Here is a 15,953-nt window from a genome sequence, read left to right on the forward strand (position 1 = left end):
ATTAGGTAATTACTCCCTTCATTCTGTATGTAGGAGTCAAATAAATTAAAAATATTGGGTCATTCATTACTATCCCATTTTGCCTATCCTTTCCTAGCCTCTTCCAATACCTTTTTCTATTATCTGATGTTTCTCACTTCTGTGGTACTATTTATAATAGTGTTATAAACAAATAAAATATCCAAATGCATTTTATTATAACATGTACATTTTAAAGTAGGAGTGCAGAATTACATTGCATTTTACTATTCTTAGAACTTAAGAATTGTCTTACACTATAATTTTACTTCAAGTTACGAAACTCTAGGAAAAAAAAAAAAATATTATGTGGAAGATTGAAGTGTCAGTTTTGTAAGTTGAATAAGATGGGTTTTAGTAATGATATATTTATAAGGCTTTGATATATTCAGAATATATTTTAAAATATAAAGTCCTGATACGCCCGGATATATTTAAAACGGATTGAAATAGCGATGTAACATCTTCATCATACCTATTAAAATACGTTTTTGGACTTTTGGAGGGTAATAATATTTTGTCCCCCTTTTTAAAAGTAGAGGTAGGGTCACTTTAAATTTTCAAATTGTAACTTCTAACTTGTGACATGTCATTTGAAAGGTACATTCCAAAGAAACACAATGACATTAACTAAACATCTCTACGACGATGCTTGCAAAAGTCATGGGCAAATAACACAAAACAATAATAATCTGTAGGTACAATGTCTATGTCTTGCGCATATCAACACAATGCATGAGTGATATATTTTAGTAAGACTTTGAGTGGCCCAGCTTATCCCTGTATGTAGTATTTAATGTTTCTGGTGTGCATAGTTTTGGTAAGAGGTGTCTTTTTGTAGGTGGAATTACAATTTAAAGGATTATTTTCCTTTTACTTTTTCTGGGATCATAGTAGAAATATTTTGTTTATGTCATTGTATTTACATTGAACAGACCTTTAAAATGACATGTCACAAGATAGGGGTTGCAGTTTGAAAATTTAAAGTGACCACCCTCTACCTCCCCCCTTTGAAAAAGGGGGTAGGAAATATTTTTATCCCTCAAAAAGTCCAAAAAATTTTTTTAATAGTTATGGTGAAGATTGTAAATCGATACCTTAATCAGTTTGGAATATGTCCATGCGTATCAGGACTTAATTTACACCATGTATATAAAACATTATAGTTTAAATCTACTGTGTTTGGTTCTGCAAAAAATGCACAAGAGCCATTTCGTACAATTTATCTTTAGTGATAGACAATTTCCTCCCGCTTGTTCCAGACTGTGGCAGCAACGTCAGCAGCAGTGACTACGGGATTATAATGAGTCCAAACTTTCCTCTGAACTACGAGGGGCCGACAAGGGGGATGGCGAGTAAAACGTGTAACTGGTATGTCAATGTCAGGCCCAACCACAAGATTCTGCTCAATTTCGAATTTTTCGCTGTAGAAGGAGACCCGACTTGTGAGTACATTTTTGTCAACATCTAGATATAGGATTATTGACACCTTTATATCCACTTCATTTCTTATCATTTTACTGAGGCTATGAACAAATCACATGGTTAAAATCTTTACGCTTAACCGTTTTTTATATTGGCGTTGAACTAGAAAAAGGGGGCATTTTATTCCTCTAATAGAAAACAGTTAATTGTAAATTATCATGTGGTTCTATTTTTTTTTTAATTCTGTGCCACATTAGGAAAGGAATTAACTTGATTTTGTCTTCATTCATGGTGTACTTAACCATTTTTAAGATTTTTTGTAAGGTCAAATATAATCACATAATAAAATGTGAATAGTAAAAATATATTAAATAAATATAAATTATCTTATTCGATGTTTCATGAAGTCAAATAATTTCACAAGTTATTATTTACAAAATTTTTTACGTTTGTGACATTTTTTCGTAGTATTTATTCCATTTTTACCATTTTTATTATTTGATACGTTCCATGCATGCAGGCCCGTAGTCACACCAGGTTTTTTTCTGACAATTATGCGGGGGCCCAGGTCTTCAGGGGGCCCCATCACATGTCTCTTTGAAGGAACCATGTCGACGGACATGAAGGGGCCCCCCAAATATCTTTTCTGGGGTACACCAAAACTGAGTACGGCCCTGCATACATGTATACAAAAATATTCTGAACACATGATACATTAAAATCGTATTTTGCGCTTCAAAATTGATAAGCTACAACGTTTAATATATTAATCAACAGTTCTAACAGATTTTGTTTTTTAAAACTGTGTAAACATCAACAGGTTATCTCCAGCGAGTTAATCAAATTTCAAAAGGCATGCTAAGTGATATGAAAGTACTGTTTATATGTATAAGTACGACTCAACTAATCACCTGCAATTTTGATGTATTTGTTGTCAAGAAACAAGAAAACGAGAATCACACTGATATGAGACTGACATGTGGTGTTATCAGTCTATTGAACATCTTTATTTGTTTTTTGTACTATCATGTTACGTCAGTGTAAAAATTCTGAAACATGCCACAGTAATAGTAAGATAAAACATTGATAATATTTCTAAGCTAAAAATATTGTGTTCTAACTAAGGAATAACTGTTTTTATTTTATTATATTATTTTATATCTCATTTGACAACTATTTCAGAACTTAATATGAATTTAATAATGGCTAAATTTATAAACCTTTATGATGAGGACCTAAAATCCTCCAATCTACCTCTCTTTCTTTTCCCTTGAACAATTCCCAGATTCACCAATGAATGCGAATAATTAAAACTCAGGAAGTAATATTAGAACCTGAGTGGGAGTCAGTGTAATATTAAGTATAATGAAGCCATATACAGTTCTTGTTACTATATCCATATATTATTCAAATCTGGGTAAAGAGGGTTACTCCCAACATTACAACAGTTGTATGGTATACAGCTATGTATTATGTGCAGCAAGGAGCTGTCCGGCAGCCGTCGTAAGACTGTGGAACACTGTGGGAGCCCCGAACAGTTCCATGCCTTATTAATGTGTGGTAACCTCTAGAATGTGTTGATGGTAACAGTACTGTGATCTGTGCAGCAAGGAGCTGTCCGGCAGCCGTCGTGAGACTGTGGAACACTGTGGGAGCCCCGGACAGTTCCTTGTCTTATTATTATGTGGTAACCTCTAGAATGTGTTGATGGTAACTGTACTGTGATCTGTGCAGCAAGGAGCTGTCCGGCAGCCGTCGTGAGACTGTGGAACACTGTGGGAGCCCCGAACAGTTCCATGCCTTATTATTATGTGGTAACCTCTAGAATGTGTTGATGGTAACTGTACTGTGATCTGTGCAGCAAGGAGCTGTCCGGCAGCCGTCGCGAGACTGTGGAACACTGTGGGAGCCCCGGACAGTTCCTTGTCTTATTATTATGTGGTAACCTCTAGAATGTGTTGATGGTAACTGTACTGTGATCTGTGCAGCAAGGAGCTGTCCGGCAGCCGTCGCGTCGCGAGACTGTGGAACACTGTGGGAGCCCCGAACAGTTCCTTGCCTTATTATTATGTGGTAACCTCTAGAATGTGTTGATGGTAACTGTACTGTGATCTGTGCAGCAAGGGGCTGTCCGGCAGCCGTCGTGAGACTGTGGAACACTGTGGGAGCCCCGGACAGTTCCTTGTCTTATTATTATGTGGTAACCTCTAGAATGTGTTGATGGTAACTGTACTGTGATCTGTGCAGCAAGGCGCTGTCCGGCAGCCGTCGTGAGACTGTGGAACACTGTGGGAGCCCCGGACAGTTCCTTGTCTTATTATTATGTGGTAACCTCTAGAATGTGTTGATGGTAACTGTACTGTGATCTGTGCAGCAAGGGGCTGTCCGGCAGCCGTCGTGAGACTGTGGAACACTGTGGGAGCCCCGAACAGTTCCATGTCTTATTATTATGTGGTAACCTCTAGAATGTGTTGATGGTAACTGTACTGTGATCTGTGCAGCAAGGGGCTGTCCGGCAGCCGTCGTGAGACTGTGGAACACTGTGGGAGCCCCGGACAGTTCCTTGTCTTATTATTATGTGGTAACCTCTAGAATGTGTTGATGGTAACTGTACTGTGATCTGTGCAGCAAGGGGCTGTCCGGCAGCCGTCGTGAGACTGTGAAACACTGTGGGAGCCCCGGACAGTTTCGTGTCTTATTATTATGTGGTAACCTCTAGAATGTGTTGATGGTAACTGTACTGTGATCTGTGCAGCAAGGGGCTGTCCGGCAGCCGTCGTGAGACTGTGGAACACTGTGGGAGCCCCGGACAGTTTCTTGTCTTATTATTATGTGGTAACCTCTAGAATGTGTTGATGGTAACTGTACTGTGATCTGTGCAGCAAGGGGCTGTCCGGCAGCCGTCGTGAGACTGTGGAACACTGTGGGAGCCCCGGACAGTTCCGTGCCTATTGAACTGTGTGGGGAGAAACCTCCTACAGACAAGTGGCAATACATGTCCGACTCCAACCACCTACGCATTAGGTACCACTTATTAGTCTTAGCTTACACGAATAAGAATAATAAATAATTTATTCCTATTACAATTAAACTAATATAGACATTTGCCTGCAATTACTAGCCATAATATTAAATACCTATGGCTAGCACAACTCAAACTACATAATTATTTATATATTAACAGTCGATAATTGGAAACTTGCGGTTCACACAGTAGCGTTCTTAGTTTAATTAAATGTGAAAAATTACAACTTCTTTTTTCTTGACAAAAACACATACCTAACACAACAATTCAAACAAAAGTAAAAATACTAGAAATTATAAAGTTACTTAAATGTAATAAAATTAAGAAAATAAATTATGTACATATTTACATATACATACAATATCAAAAGTATATCTTCAATGTGCATTAAAAGAACTATCTGACTAACCAATAATCTCAAACAAGCCACTTATTTTGGCTTTTTCTGAATCTACGTTTGGGCCTTGAAATAAAAAAGATTTTCTGAAAATATTTGTCTAACTTTTGGTCTTATGTGAACTCCTTGAGTAGAGGCTCTTGTGTAATACTGAAAACGAAGTGTAAAACTGTTAAGTAATGCAAAATATCTTTGGAATTGTTAAAGAAGTACATGATGTATTCGGTACATTTGGAATATATATTTTGTTCGTAGTTCCTTTTATACATGGAATTGAAATTTTTAATTCTGTCATCAAAATCTCATCCCACTTCACGCATTCAAATTTTAACTATCCATTCTCATTCACCGTTGCCAGAATACTTTTCACCTCAATCCTGTTTCAGTGTGGTGAAAAATTACTGTGAAGTTTGGAACATCTCATCCAAATTACTTGTAAAGTGCATTTGCTGCGTAGTGTGTATGAGTAAAAATGATCATTGTCTCAGAGAATGCTGCAGGTTTATTCTTTAGCATTCTCGGCAAGTGATTCTGAATGGCTAAGTGCTAGTTTTTGAGGTCTCACATGTAAATTGAGTTTAACTGTAAGACTCAACTAAAATTTGCACGTTTTGTCCCCAAAACTCTGTAGCTGTTTGTTTTATGCTTTAAAACTCATTATGGAATTCTTTTGGGATGTGAATGTGTACGGTAAATACACTGACTATCTCTTTTATCACTGGTTTTGTTTGGACAACCAACATCACATCATCGGGGGCCATAGATCCTGAAAAATTTCAACCTGTAGAAGAACAAAAGGCGCTCACTGTCGTGTTTATAAACACTTTAGAAGTCACGTAATATACTGTGACTCTTTGCTTACACCTCTACCCCTTTAGTGGTGACATAGCAATATTTCAGGTATGCTACAGTCCGCTTTTGAAATATCTCATTTCATAACCTTATTAATTTGGAGTTCATATTAACCATTGCGTGACACAAGAAAAAAATCTCATACCCTAATGACACGCATGACACATATATCCTTGTTTGAGGGCTGTTAAAAATAATGGCCTATTACACTACGGCTTATGCATGAATATATTTAATATATTCATTAAAGCAAATACAATTTTGTAATAAAATAAATACTTAATCAGTTATGATAACTAATGATAACACAGGGAAACCCTGCTAAAGGACATTTCAATGTCCATATGTTGAATTATTCAAGTGTTCAAGGTCAACTTAAAATGCAACAGTAGAGCACAGAAGAGGTAAAGGGAAGATGTCCTAGAGATTTATCCTCCGTTAACAACGTATTCTGATTAAAAAATACTTTAGAAGCGGAAAATACCAGCCTCGGGTGTCATGCAGTGTTAAAAATAAACTAGGCCTCTATTTTATAAAACTTAAAATTCACTTTAGCAGGTCAGATTTGAGTGTGTTGATCGTGTTTCATAATGTAATCCGTTTATGTTCCAGCTTTATATCGGCAGATAAGTCAGTCGGGGCCAATGGCTTCAAGGCAGTATGGACAGAAATCGCTGATCCCAGCAGCTCCTGCAATGAGTTCCGCTGCACTAAAAGCCAGTTCTGTATAGCCGACAAGCTGCGCTGTAACAAAGTGAATAACTGTGGCGCTGACGACTATTCTGACGAGGAGAATTGTAAGTAACAGACAGTTGTGTGAGAAAAAAACCGATGTGTCACTTAAATCTGGGCAACAGTATGGATGTTCAGGAGCGGCACCTCTCTGTCAAGATATTAGAGTGCAATGGTAGATCGATAGGTCTAGTCTACTGTGGAGTGTGACATTTGGAGATGGTGGAGCTCCCTAGTTCCTAGCTTAGACATAAGGGCGCATCACCCCTGCCCGCTTTAATTTACGAGGCTGGAAAAGAGCTGGCATCTCTTTGTTTCAAGGAGAAATTACCTACTTAGATTAATGCCCAAAATTCTTCATCATGAATCTTGATAGGAAGCAGCCCCTATCCCTAACTAACCTTACCATCCAGAATATCCGGTCACTCCAGAAGCAGTGCAAAGGACTGCTAGTCTTTTTAGACTAAGTTTAATTTCTCAGATTTTTTTCCTATTAGAAAAAAGGACTAGATATTTGTGATTACAAGGGGATCCTAAGATAATCGAAGTAGATATTTAAATCAAGTAGATATTTCAATGAGGTTTTCCTGGCTCCATGCATAAACTTCCTCTTCTTCCTGAGCTGGTACTGAATTATGCATGGAGCTAGTATAACCGCATTTATACCAACACTGGTTGTTGTGCTCACTGATGTCCTCAGTCTGCTGCACAATAACCATTGTTGGTATAAATGAGGTTTTCCTCATGCATAAAATTCCCCTTCTTCTTGAGCCGGTACTTAAGGCTGCAGACTGAAGATATCAGTGGGCACAACAACCAGTGTTGGTATAAATGGTGTTTTCCTGGCTCCATGCATAAAGTTCCTCTTCTTCCTGAGTCGGTACTTAAGGCGACAGACTGAAGATATCAGTGGGCACAACAACCAGTGTTGGTATAAATGGGGTTTTCTTGGCTCCATGCATAAAGTTCCTCTTCTTCCTGAGCCTGTACTTAAGGCTGCAGACTGAAGATATCAGTGGGCACAACAACCAGTGTGGTATAAATGGGATTTTCCTGGCTCCATGTATAAAGTTCCTCTTCTTCTTGTGCCGGTACTTAAGGCTGCAAACTGAAGATATCAGTGGGCACAACAACCAGTGTTGGTATAAATGGGGTTTTCTTGGCTCCATGCATAAAGTTCCTCTTCTTCTTGTGCCGGTACTTAAGGCTGCAGACTGAAGATATCAGTGGGCACAACAACCAGTGTTGGTATAAATGGGGTTTTCCTGGCTCCATGTATAAAGTTCCTCTTCTTCTTGTGCCGGTACTTAAGGCTGCAAATTGAAGATATCAGTGGGCACAACAACCAGTTTTGGTATAAATAGCGTTATCCTGGCTTCATGCATAAAGTTACTCTTCTTCCTGAGGCTGCTCATCTTTAGATTACACTCTCTTCTCAGGTGTAAGATGAAAAAAATATTATACGTGCAAGAAAGTAAACAATTCATGTATGGTGATCACTTCTGGCTGGTTTATACCTTCCTATTGGGCCTACCACAGAGCAGAGCAAAAACTGATGTGTCACTTAAATCTGGGCAGCCTTATGGATGTCCAGGAGCGGCACATCACTAACCACAAATGTCGAGTTACTGGGGTGCAACGGCAAGGGTGGTTGATAGGTCGGTCTAGTACTGCGAGAGATTACTGTTGGAGTTGGTGGGGTTTGTTGCCTAAATAAATAAATAAATAAATAAATAAAAAGGCCTTTATTCATGACCTAACCTCAGAGGTACTTGCTAGCCTCAACAAGGGTGTGCCACTCCCTGTCTGCTTTGACTGGAGAGGCTGGTTCAGAGCTGGCCTCCCCAGAGGGGACATGACTTTGAGATTAGTGCCCTAATTCTTCCTCATGGATCTAGATAGGAGGTGGTTCCTACCCCCTAACCTTACTTATCCTGAATATCCTGTCACTCCGGAAGCAGTGGTTCTTATAGGATTAAGTGCAATATAAGTTTCTTGTCCCAAGAGAACAAAAAAAGCAAAAAATAAACATTACCATCAACTCTCAATGTTGTGTATGTGTTATTGTAATTTGTAACAATGGTATCTTTCTGTAATCTTTCAAATCATCAGTCATCAGTAATGAATTTTACATAGGGATTTGTGTTGCGATCCATTTTAGTGGCTGAACAGACTTTTATCGTAAAACTAAATAAGTTTGATATGTCCAGGTGTGGTGGCCGAGCAGATGGACTGGGTGCTGAACGGTGTCCTGGGAGGAGTCAGCTGTTCGGTGTTCGTGTTGCTGGTGTTATGCCTGTGGTGCCGCCAACGCAGCCACCCTCGCCGCCTGCCCACTTCACCTGGCACCCAACGGCAGCATGTCTGCGACGAACTGGGCCAGAGGTTCGCCAGTGTCGATAGTGTCTGATGCCTGCTCAAATAGACAAAACTTCACACCCGCATTTTCATTATTCAGAGACAGTTTTTAAACACCGAGACATATTTGACAGATAAACACAACTCTGAGCTGTTCTAGTGGGTCGATCGTGTGCTGTTTATTTGTTAAGATCTACAATCTACGAGATCTGTTACATACTCTGATAACAGCTTGTATTGGTTAAGGAATTAAAAAGTTGAATTTCACTTAAATCGTCAGATATACTTGAAGTGTAAATGTAATACAACCAATTTCATTAAATTTACTTAAGAATTACTTTTTAACCTAAAAAATACTATCTCTGGATAGGATTGTGAAAACCCCCTTTGTATTACACTAGAAGCAATTTATTATTCATCTTATTAAATGTTAGTATAAATTTTCCAATTGATTTGGTAAAATTTGAGACCAAATCGAAGTATATGTTTTACTTGTCAATACTTATGTGACGCAAAAAATATAAGTAAAATAATTTACTTCCAATGTGTAAGAGAAATTATTTATTTTATAACATTTATGATACGAGGGAACTTTTTGGTAGAAAATTTAGCTCTTAAAACTCTGAACCGTTATTTCAAAATGTGTGCCAAATCAAAATATTTCTATCCAAGGACCTTCTTTCTACATGGTAAGCGGATATTACCACAAAAAAGGAAGTAGTCTAACTAGTGAAGGCCAAGCTGTTGTCAGTGATCTATTAAGTATCTGTGTTTTAGTTGTGTACAGTACACTACATTCCCAGAAGTGATATATGTGTACAGTTAATTTAATTAAATAATTCAATGAAAACTGCAGGTGTGAAGTTTTGACTTACCATACCACTGTTGTGCTTTGAAAGTTTAACTTTGAAACAAACGTGTATGACCTCAATCGTTTTTTTATTGTCGTTGTTCGCAAACTTTGTACAGAACCTAGATAATTCCTGAACTTTGTACTCTTTGTACTCTTTCGTGCAGCCAACGAATTTTAGTAAATGGACGCCCGTTTCATGGAACCGTGTGTGGATTCTGAGAGTTCTGTGTAAAATGGGAACTGATACTCGTGTAGTGATAGTGAAAGTGAAGGTCTGACCGTAACGTTTGCTCCACGCTCGAATTAGTGAAATGGCACCATACCAGTTTTAAATACTTTTTTGTAAAAAAGAGTTTATTTACGTTGTTTACAGAAAGTGTTTAGTTTATTTCAGTTGTAAGTTGTTGATATGTTAAAATTAGTGTTTAAGAAGTGTTTTGTTGTTTTATACTGTGTTTTTGTACATTCTGAATAAGAACTCATTATAAAATAGGTGCTTTAATAATGTTATGTGAAACGAATGTCATTTTAGTTGGCAATATTTTATCATAATTCATTACTGATAAAACTCAAAAATTGTTTACTGATAAAACACCAAATACATATATTAATCTACAAAATTATTGTTTGTTCTAATTTTAGCAGCAGGGATTTGTTAAACGCTAATTTAGTTTACATTCCTACATCTGCCTGAGTGCGATTGCTCTTCGCTTTTTATATATATTCTGAAGTTTTGTTTTAAAATTTGAAAAAGCTCTTCCAATAGCCAAATAATACATTATTGAAGTTTCTTTGACGATGATGGTTTACACTCGACTCACCTTGTTTACTACTTATGACATTACAAGATTAATCTGCATACCGTACTGTCTTAATGTAGATAGGTTTTGAACAAATAATATAAATACAATATTCTGAAATATAAATAAAATACTTTATTTTATATAGATCTAGTGTATGATATGTATTTAATTTCTATATTGTAAACTACTTTAGCATTAACAAACCTACAATACACTATTCTAAAAATGATTTCCTTTAAGTGCACTATAAAATTTTAAACTAAACGAATATGTAAGAAATCAAAGCTTAGGAGTGAGTACAGGGATTTCTTGTTATAATATCTAACTCGAAGAGGGTAACTCTTGTGTTGTTAAAAGACTCCAATCTCGCGGTCGAGTGGGAGGGAAATATCGACAAACAAATACAATCATTTGTTGTTGGTTTAACATTAGCTACTGTTGAAATTATTGATAGATAATTTGGTATAAATTATAATTAATTATAGGTGATTATAATTGTAATATATTATTACACGGACTCCATTACCACATATATGATATTAATTGTGTAATAAAATATATTTATAAATTGATTTATATGTTTTAGTGTAGAATAATTTTAAAGTGAGATGTACAAGGAGCTGGGCTATAAGGTGTGGAGGTATTGAATTAACTAACTAAAGTTACATTTTCGGAAATAAATAATTTTGTTATTGTTCACTGTAGTATGTTGTGCTTCTATTAGAAATTACGTAAAAAATAAACCATATAAAACTTTTTTATGAAATTGTCACAGTGAGCCATTTGGTATATTTTATAAACATTATTAATTAATCTACTGTTCATATATGGGTTGGAATGTATATGGGTAGCTTATCAACTATAGTCCTACAGTTTTCATATTTGTTTTTACGAAAACATTGTAAATTAAACAATTAAGTAAATTTAATTATTTTCATTGAGTGCCAATATGATTTTAAAGATTGTAGTTCAGACAAATTCAAGATTAAAACAGGTGTGGAAATTACTAATATTTCATACGGTAGGCAGGTTTCAACATTCTAAGTGTAAAACTACAATTTAAAAATTCAAAACAAGCATCATCTAATAACCTATATAATTTTTAGGATTGCTTTTTTAACACTAAAGTTCTCACAGCTTATGTGAAAATGACAACAATGAGTTTGAAGTTTGATATTACACTGAAATACAAAATTAAGTTGAGCATATTTAACAAAAACTTCAAGACTATCTACGAGTATTAAACTTTCATGAATATTGAATACCCACAATCTAAATTTAGTGCACACAAAAACATCTAGTTTTCAACTTTATAATAATTATTCTATTAAAACAAATGTTGATGAGATTTCATGTTATAATTGTGAAGTATAATTTGGGGTTCTATGTTACGCTTTCAAACACGCTCTCAAAACATTGCAAGTAAAATTATTTGGTATTTCATTATTTAGAATGAACTATTTCTGAAGTATAGAGAAGTTGATAAAGGCATAAAGGAACTATAAAGCTTAATTCAAGACAAAAAAATTCCCATGAAAGATCAATGATAGTAATGACTAAAAACTTTATAAATTGTGTCAAAACAATTAAAAAACACACTCTGGTATTAAAAAACCAATAATGGCTTTATTTTAAATCTAATTTAACTATGAATCAACTTCAAGTATAGATCCACCTAATCACCTATTTACGAAATTAGCAATCACTTCATCTAAAAATGTTTGGTGGCAAGGTAATGATGATAATGGTGGAAGTTTATATTTATTCTTGAGATAAAAACTGTATTGATTTGTTGCAATAAGTAAATACTTATAAAATGCATAGAACTGAAAGTAAATACATTCTTCAAATCATTTTTTATATTCCTTTGGAAATTTAGTATATGAAGGATCTGTAAATAAAGTAATGACACTGATTTCTTCCTATCAAACTGGCAACACTGTAGCTCTGAAAAGTAGTTATATGTTTAGCCAAACAGCTGATCAAAATTGAGTAATTTAATTTGACTATTATTGTCATGTGAGTTTTAAACACACTTCTAGCGAAACAAGTTTTAGATGGGTTCAAAAAATTAATGAGAACCATTACGAGTGATGTTGTCCTACAAATATGTGTTAAACTTGGTGAAACACATACTGTAACATTTTAAAACTTAAGAAAGGTTATGGTAATCATACCATAACTTGTCAAGCGCTCAAGTTTTTAAAGGTATAGGCTAAAGCATTTTCAGATGAATAAGTTCAGGTTGATCATCGCTCTAGAAGATCGTTCTCATCAAAAAAAGATTTGGTCTGAAATGATCAGTGATTTTATAAGAGAAGTTTTTACCTGCAATGAATCTTGGATTTTTTAGTATGACCCAGAATAAAAAACGTCAAAGTAATGAAAGGCACACTTCCAAATTCACCTCGTCCGAAAAAGCAAATGAATGAGCAAATCTAAAGTAAAAACCATGCTGATTTCTTTCATTGATTCCAATGGCAATGCACTTAAACTTTTTTAGGTACTTTGGGATTATACCGACCACACCAGTATGAAGAACACAAAAATAGAAATTTATAGAAACAAACATGATAGAACGAAAAAACAACTCTTCAATTACAAAATTACAAACTTACAAGCATTTCCAGGTATTGTGATCGGTATTGTTGTCGCTGTTATCTTATCTTTCTCGAGAATCCTGATTACGGCAGGCCGCGCGGCATCACGTGATTTGCACGGTACATCATTGCCTTTCCATTACAATTCAATTTATATTTCTGATTAGCCCCTCTAGAATTTGATATTTTACTGATAGGTACTATCTCGAGGGATGTTTTTCTTTCGTCGACATCAGCGCGGGGCAGCACCGAAGGTGCTGTCGAAGCCCGCGCTGATGGCCGGAGGCACTCGCATTTTGGGTGGCGGAATGTGATCAAGAATAAAAACAAGTTTTGAGTGTTTTTTTAATAAAAAGTTTAGTTTGGTAAATGTTTGTTTTTGTTGAATTTTTGTGTTTGGAGAAATGTAGAGGTAAAACACGGAAGTACAACAAAGCGATGCACCAGCTGAACGGGCGGCGAGACTCTGCAATCACGTTATCTACTAGACGCTCGACTTTGACCTCTGTCTGAGGATGGGGAGGTGTTTGCGATAAGACAATTCCTGTTTTATATTGACGAAATATTGTTCTACGCTAATCTAGTAATCAGTAGAAACGAAATGTGAAATAACGATTCATGTCTGGGTGTGGTCGGTATAATCCCAAAGTACCCTTTTTTACCTGCAGGAAAAACTGTAAATCAATACATTTATTGTGAAATCCTTGAAAGGCTGCAAGAAAGTCATCAAAGACAACTGGATGCTGTGGCTCCCACTTCTTGCGTTTGCACTCTAAATTGTTGAGTTTTTGACCAGACAAAAAATTCCTGTCGCTCCTCAACCAACGTCAGGCCAGTTTTTTCAAATAATTTTACCAGAGTCTGGGCCTTCTTGGGAGCCCAGATTAGCTCTGCCACACTATTACACAATGAATATCTTTCCAGGGACCTGCCAAAGCTGAGCACAGCCCTAATCACCCTATTCTCCTGACATGAGTCCTTTCGGCTGTTACCTGTTCCTTAAGCTAAAAAATTCACCTCAAAGGACATCATTTTGGAACAATAGTACAGATAAAACAAAATGTGACCGACCAGCTGAAGGTCATTCCAGTTTCGGGCTTCCAGCACTGCTACGAGGATTGGTTTCCCAAGGGAACTAATTCGAAGAATATAGAGCTCATATTCAAATATATAGGAAAAAATTTATTATCGAACCAGTCTCATTATTTTATTTACAAAATTTTGTATCTATCATTCTGAGATGATCATGATGGCACTTATGATATTACGATTTGGGTTTTACACTATTGCAAGCGATGTATGTTTCAACCGTAATAGTGCACTTGGATAGCCTATTTTCAGACAACGAACACAGTTGCTTTTGAACAATACCTTATTTTGTTTTTAATATTTTATCATGATAATTCACGGAATAAAACCTATTTGCTAATCAATAAAACTGTTCCCCATATTTTTGCAAAACAAACTATAAGATAATTCAGAGGTACAAAATTGTCTAAATGTTTAAAACGATGTTCAGTGATCCATCAATAAAAATTAAACTAATTGTTGATTAAAACAAAATTATGGTATTTATTTAATCTATAATAAAGGTTTTAAAGCAATCTAAATTAATTATTTGTGTTTTACACAAAATGAAATGTTTTAAAAGTGTATGTAAAGAATAAGTAAATACAAGTTTAGTGATAAAGAATGATTTATTCTATTTATTTAGCTCTGCCTGGATAAAAAATTAAACCTAAAACTTCTTCTAAACTATTTAAAGTTATACATAAATACATATATTACATTAAAACCAATCACATTTTGTAACTAAATTGTTGGTATGTTGTTGAAGTGTTTTGCTAATTTATCAATATACGTTTTACAGTTTTGGACTTTACAATTAATTCTTTCAGTTATCGATTAAAACCAGTGCAGTTTTGAAATGCTAAAACGTGTTTAATGGAGTTGTTTAAAGAAGTGGAGTTTGTTTTAAAGATTTTGCTGGTAAAATCGGTATGACGGTTATTCACTTATGCTACCCTTATATGATGAGACATGTATTGTATAAATCCTACTCCAACCATATATGATGTATACGGGTATAATATATGAGTTCTGATACAATCATTTTGTAGATACAGTAAATACTAATAAAGTGACTGTGAATATTTGGTGTGGACTGTTGGATCTTCGTTACCATTACCTTTCAAATAATATATTAAACTATGTTACTTTTAAAATATTAGTTTCATTTGTCAGCCTCATATATTAAACATTAGTAATAAATACTTAACTAATAATAGGTAAATCATAAGTTTTAATTTTCTACTTTAAGTTTATTTAATGTTAGGTAGCTAGTGGTACATACGCTTCCAAAATGTTGTCTAAGTGTATGTCTTGTACGTAGTGCCCAACCCATGTTTCATTGTTCAATTTTATTGAAATCAGTTGTTCCTTGGAGATTTTGTACAACATTGCAGAATGTTAAAAGCTGTTCTGAAAACTTCGCTAAATCATTAGGCATGACTTTTTTTTTATTTATTCCACACAGAAAACTCTTCGAACATAGACAGAAAATATGAGACCTAAATAAGTATTAAGTTATAAATAATAATGACTCGATGTTTGGTTACCGTATAAATTTACATTCAGCCTACAACTACGTTAAATATTTAGCAATAAGACTTAATATTTCAATTCTAATGCTGTTACAAACTGTCTCTGTTTCCATTTCCCAACAAAACTAAATATGAAAGTATTAACTTCCTAACTTATTGTATTGTGTATTAACTAGTTTTATTGTAAAATTATGCTTGTAACATAAGATAATTGATTTAATTTAGATATAATTAACTTTGGTCTTAAATTTAATAGTAACAAAAAACAATAGTTTTATCGTTATTGA

At 35.1% G+C, this 15,953-nt stretch overlaps 1 protein-coding gene across 1 annotated transcript in view; it reads left to right on the forward strand.

Annotated features, from left to right (window-relative positions):
• LOC124361797 (dorsal-ventral patterning tolloid-like protein 1) overlaps positions 1-12,957 on the forward strand; it is a 107,685-nt gene extending 94,728 nt beyond the window's left edge. Inside the window, exons 11-14 of the mRNA XM_046815775.1 lie at positions 1,281-1,463; positions 4,326-4,467; positions 6,330-6,514; positions 8,660-12,957. Of these exons, the coding sequence (XP_046671731.1) occupies positions 1,281-1,463; positions 4,326-4,467; positions 6,330-6,514; positions 8,660-8,859 (710 nt within the window). The 3' untranslated portion in view covers positions 8,860-12,957. The remainder of the gene's footprint in view (positions 1-1,280; positions 1,464-4,325; positions 4,468-6,329; positions 6,515-8,659) is intronic.
• The last annotated feature ends 2,996 nt before the right edge of the window (positions 12,958-15,953 follow it).

Source organism: Homalodisca vitripennis, chromosome 5 (genome assembly GCF_021130785.1).
Source record: "Homalodisca vitripennis isolate AUS2020 chromosome 5, UT_GWSS_2.1, whole genome shotgun sequence".
Taxonomy (NCBI): Eukaryota; Metazoa; Arthropoda; class Insecta; order Hemiptera; family Cicadellidae; genus Homalodisca; species Homalodisca vitripennis.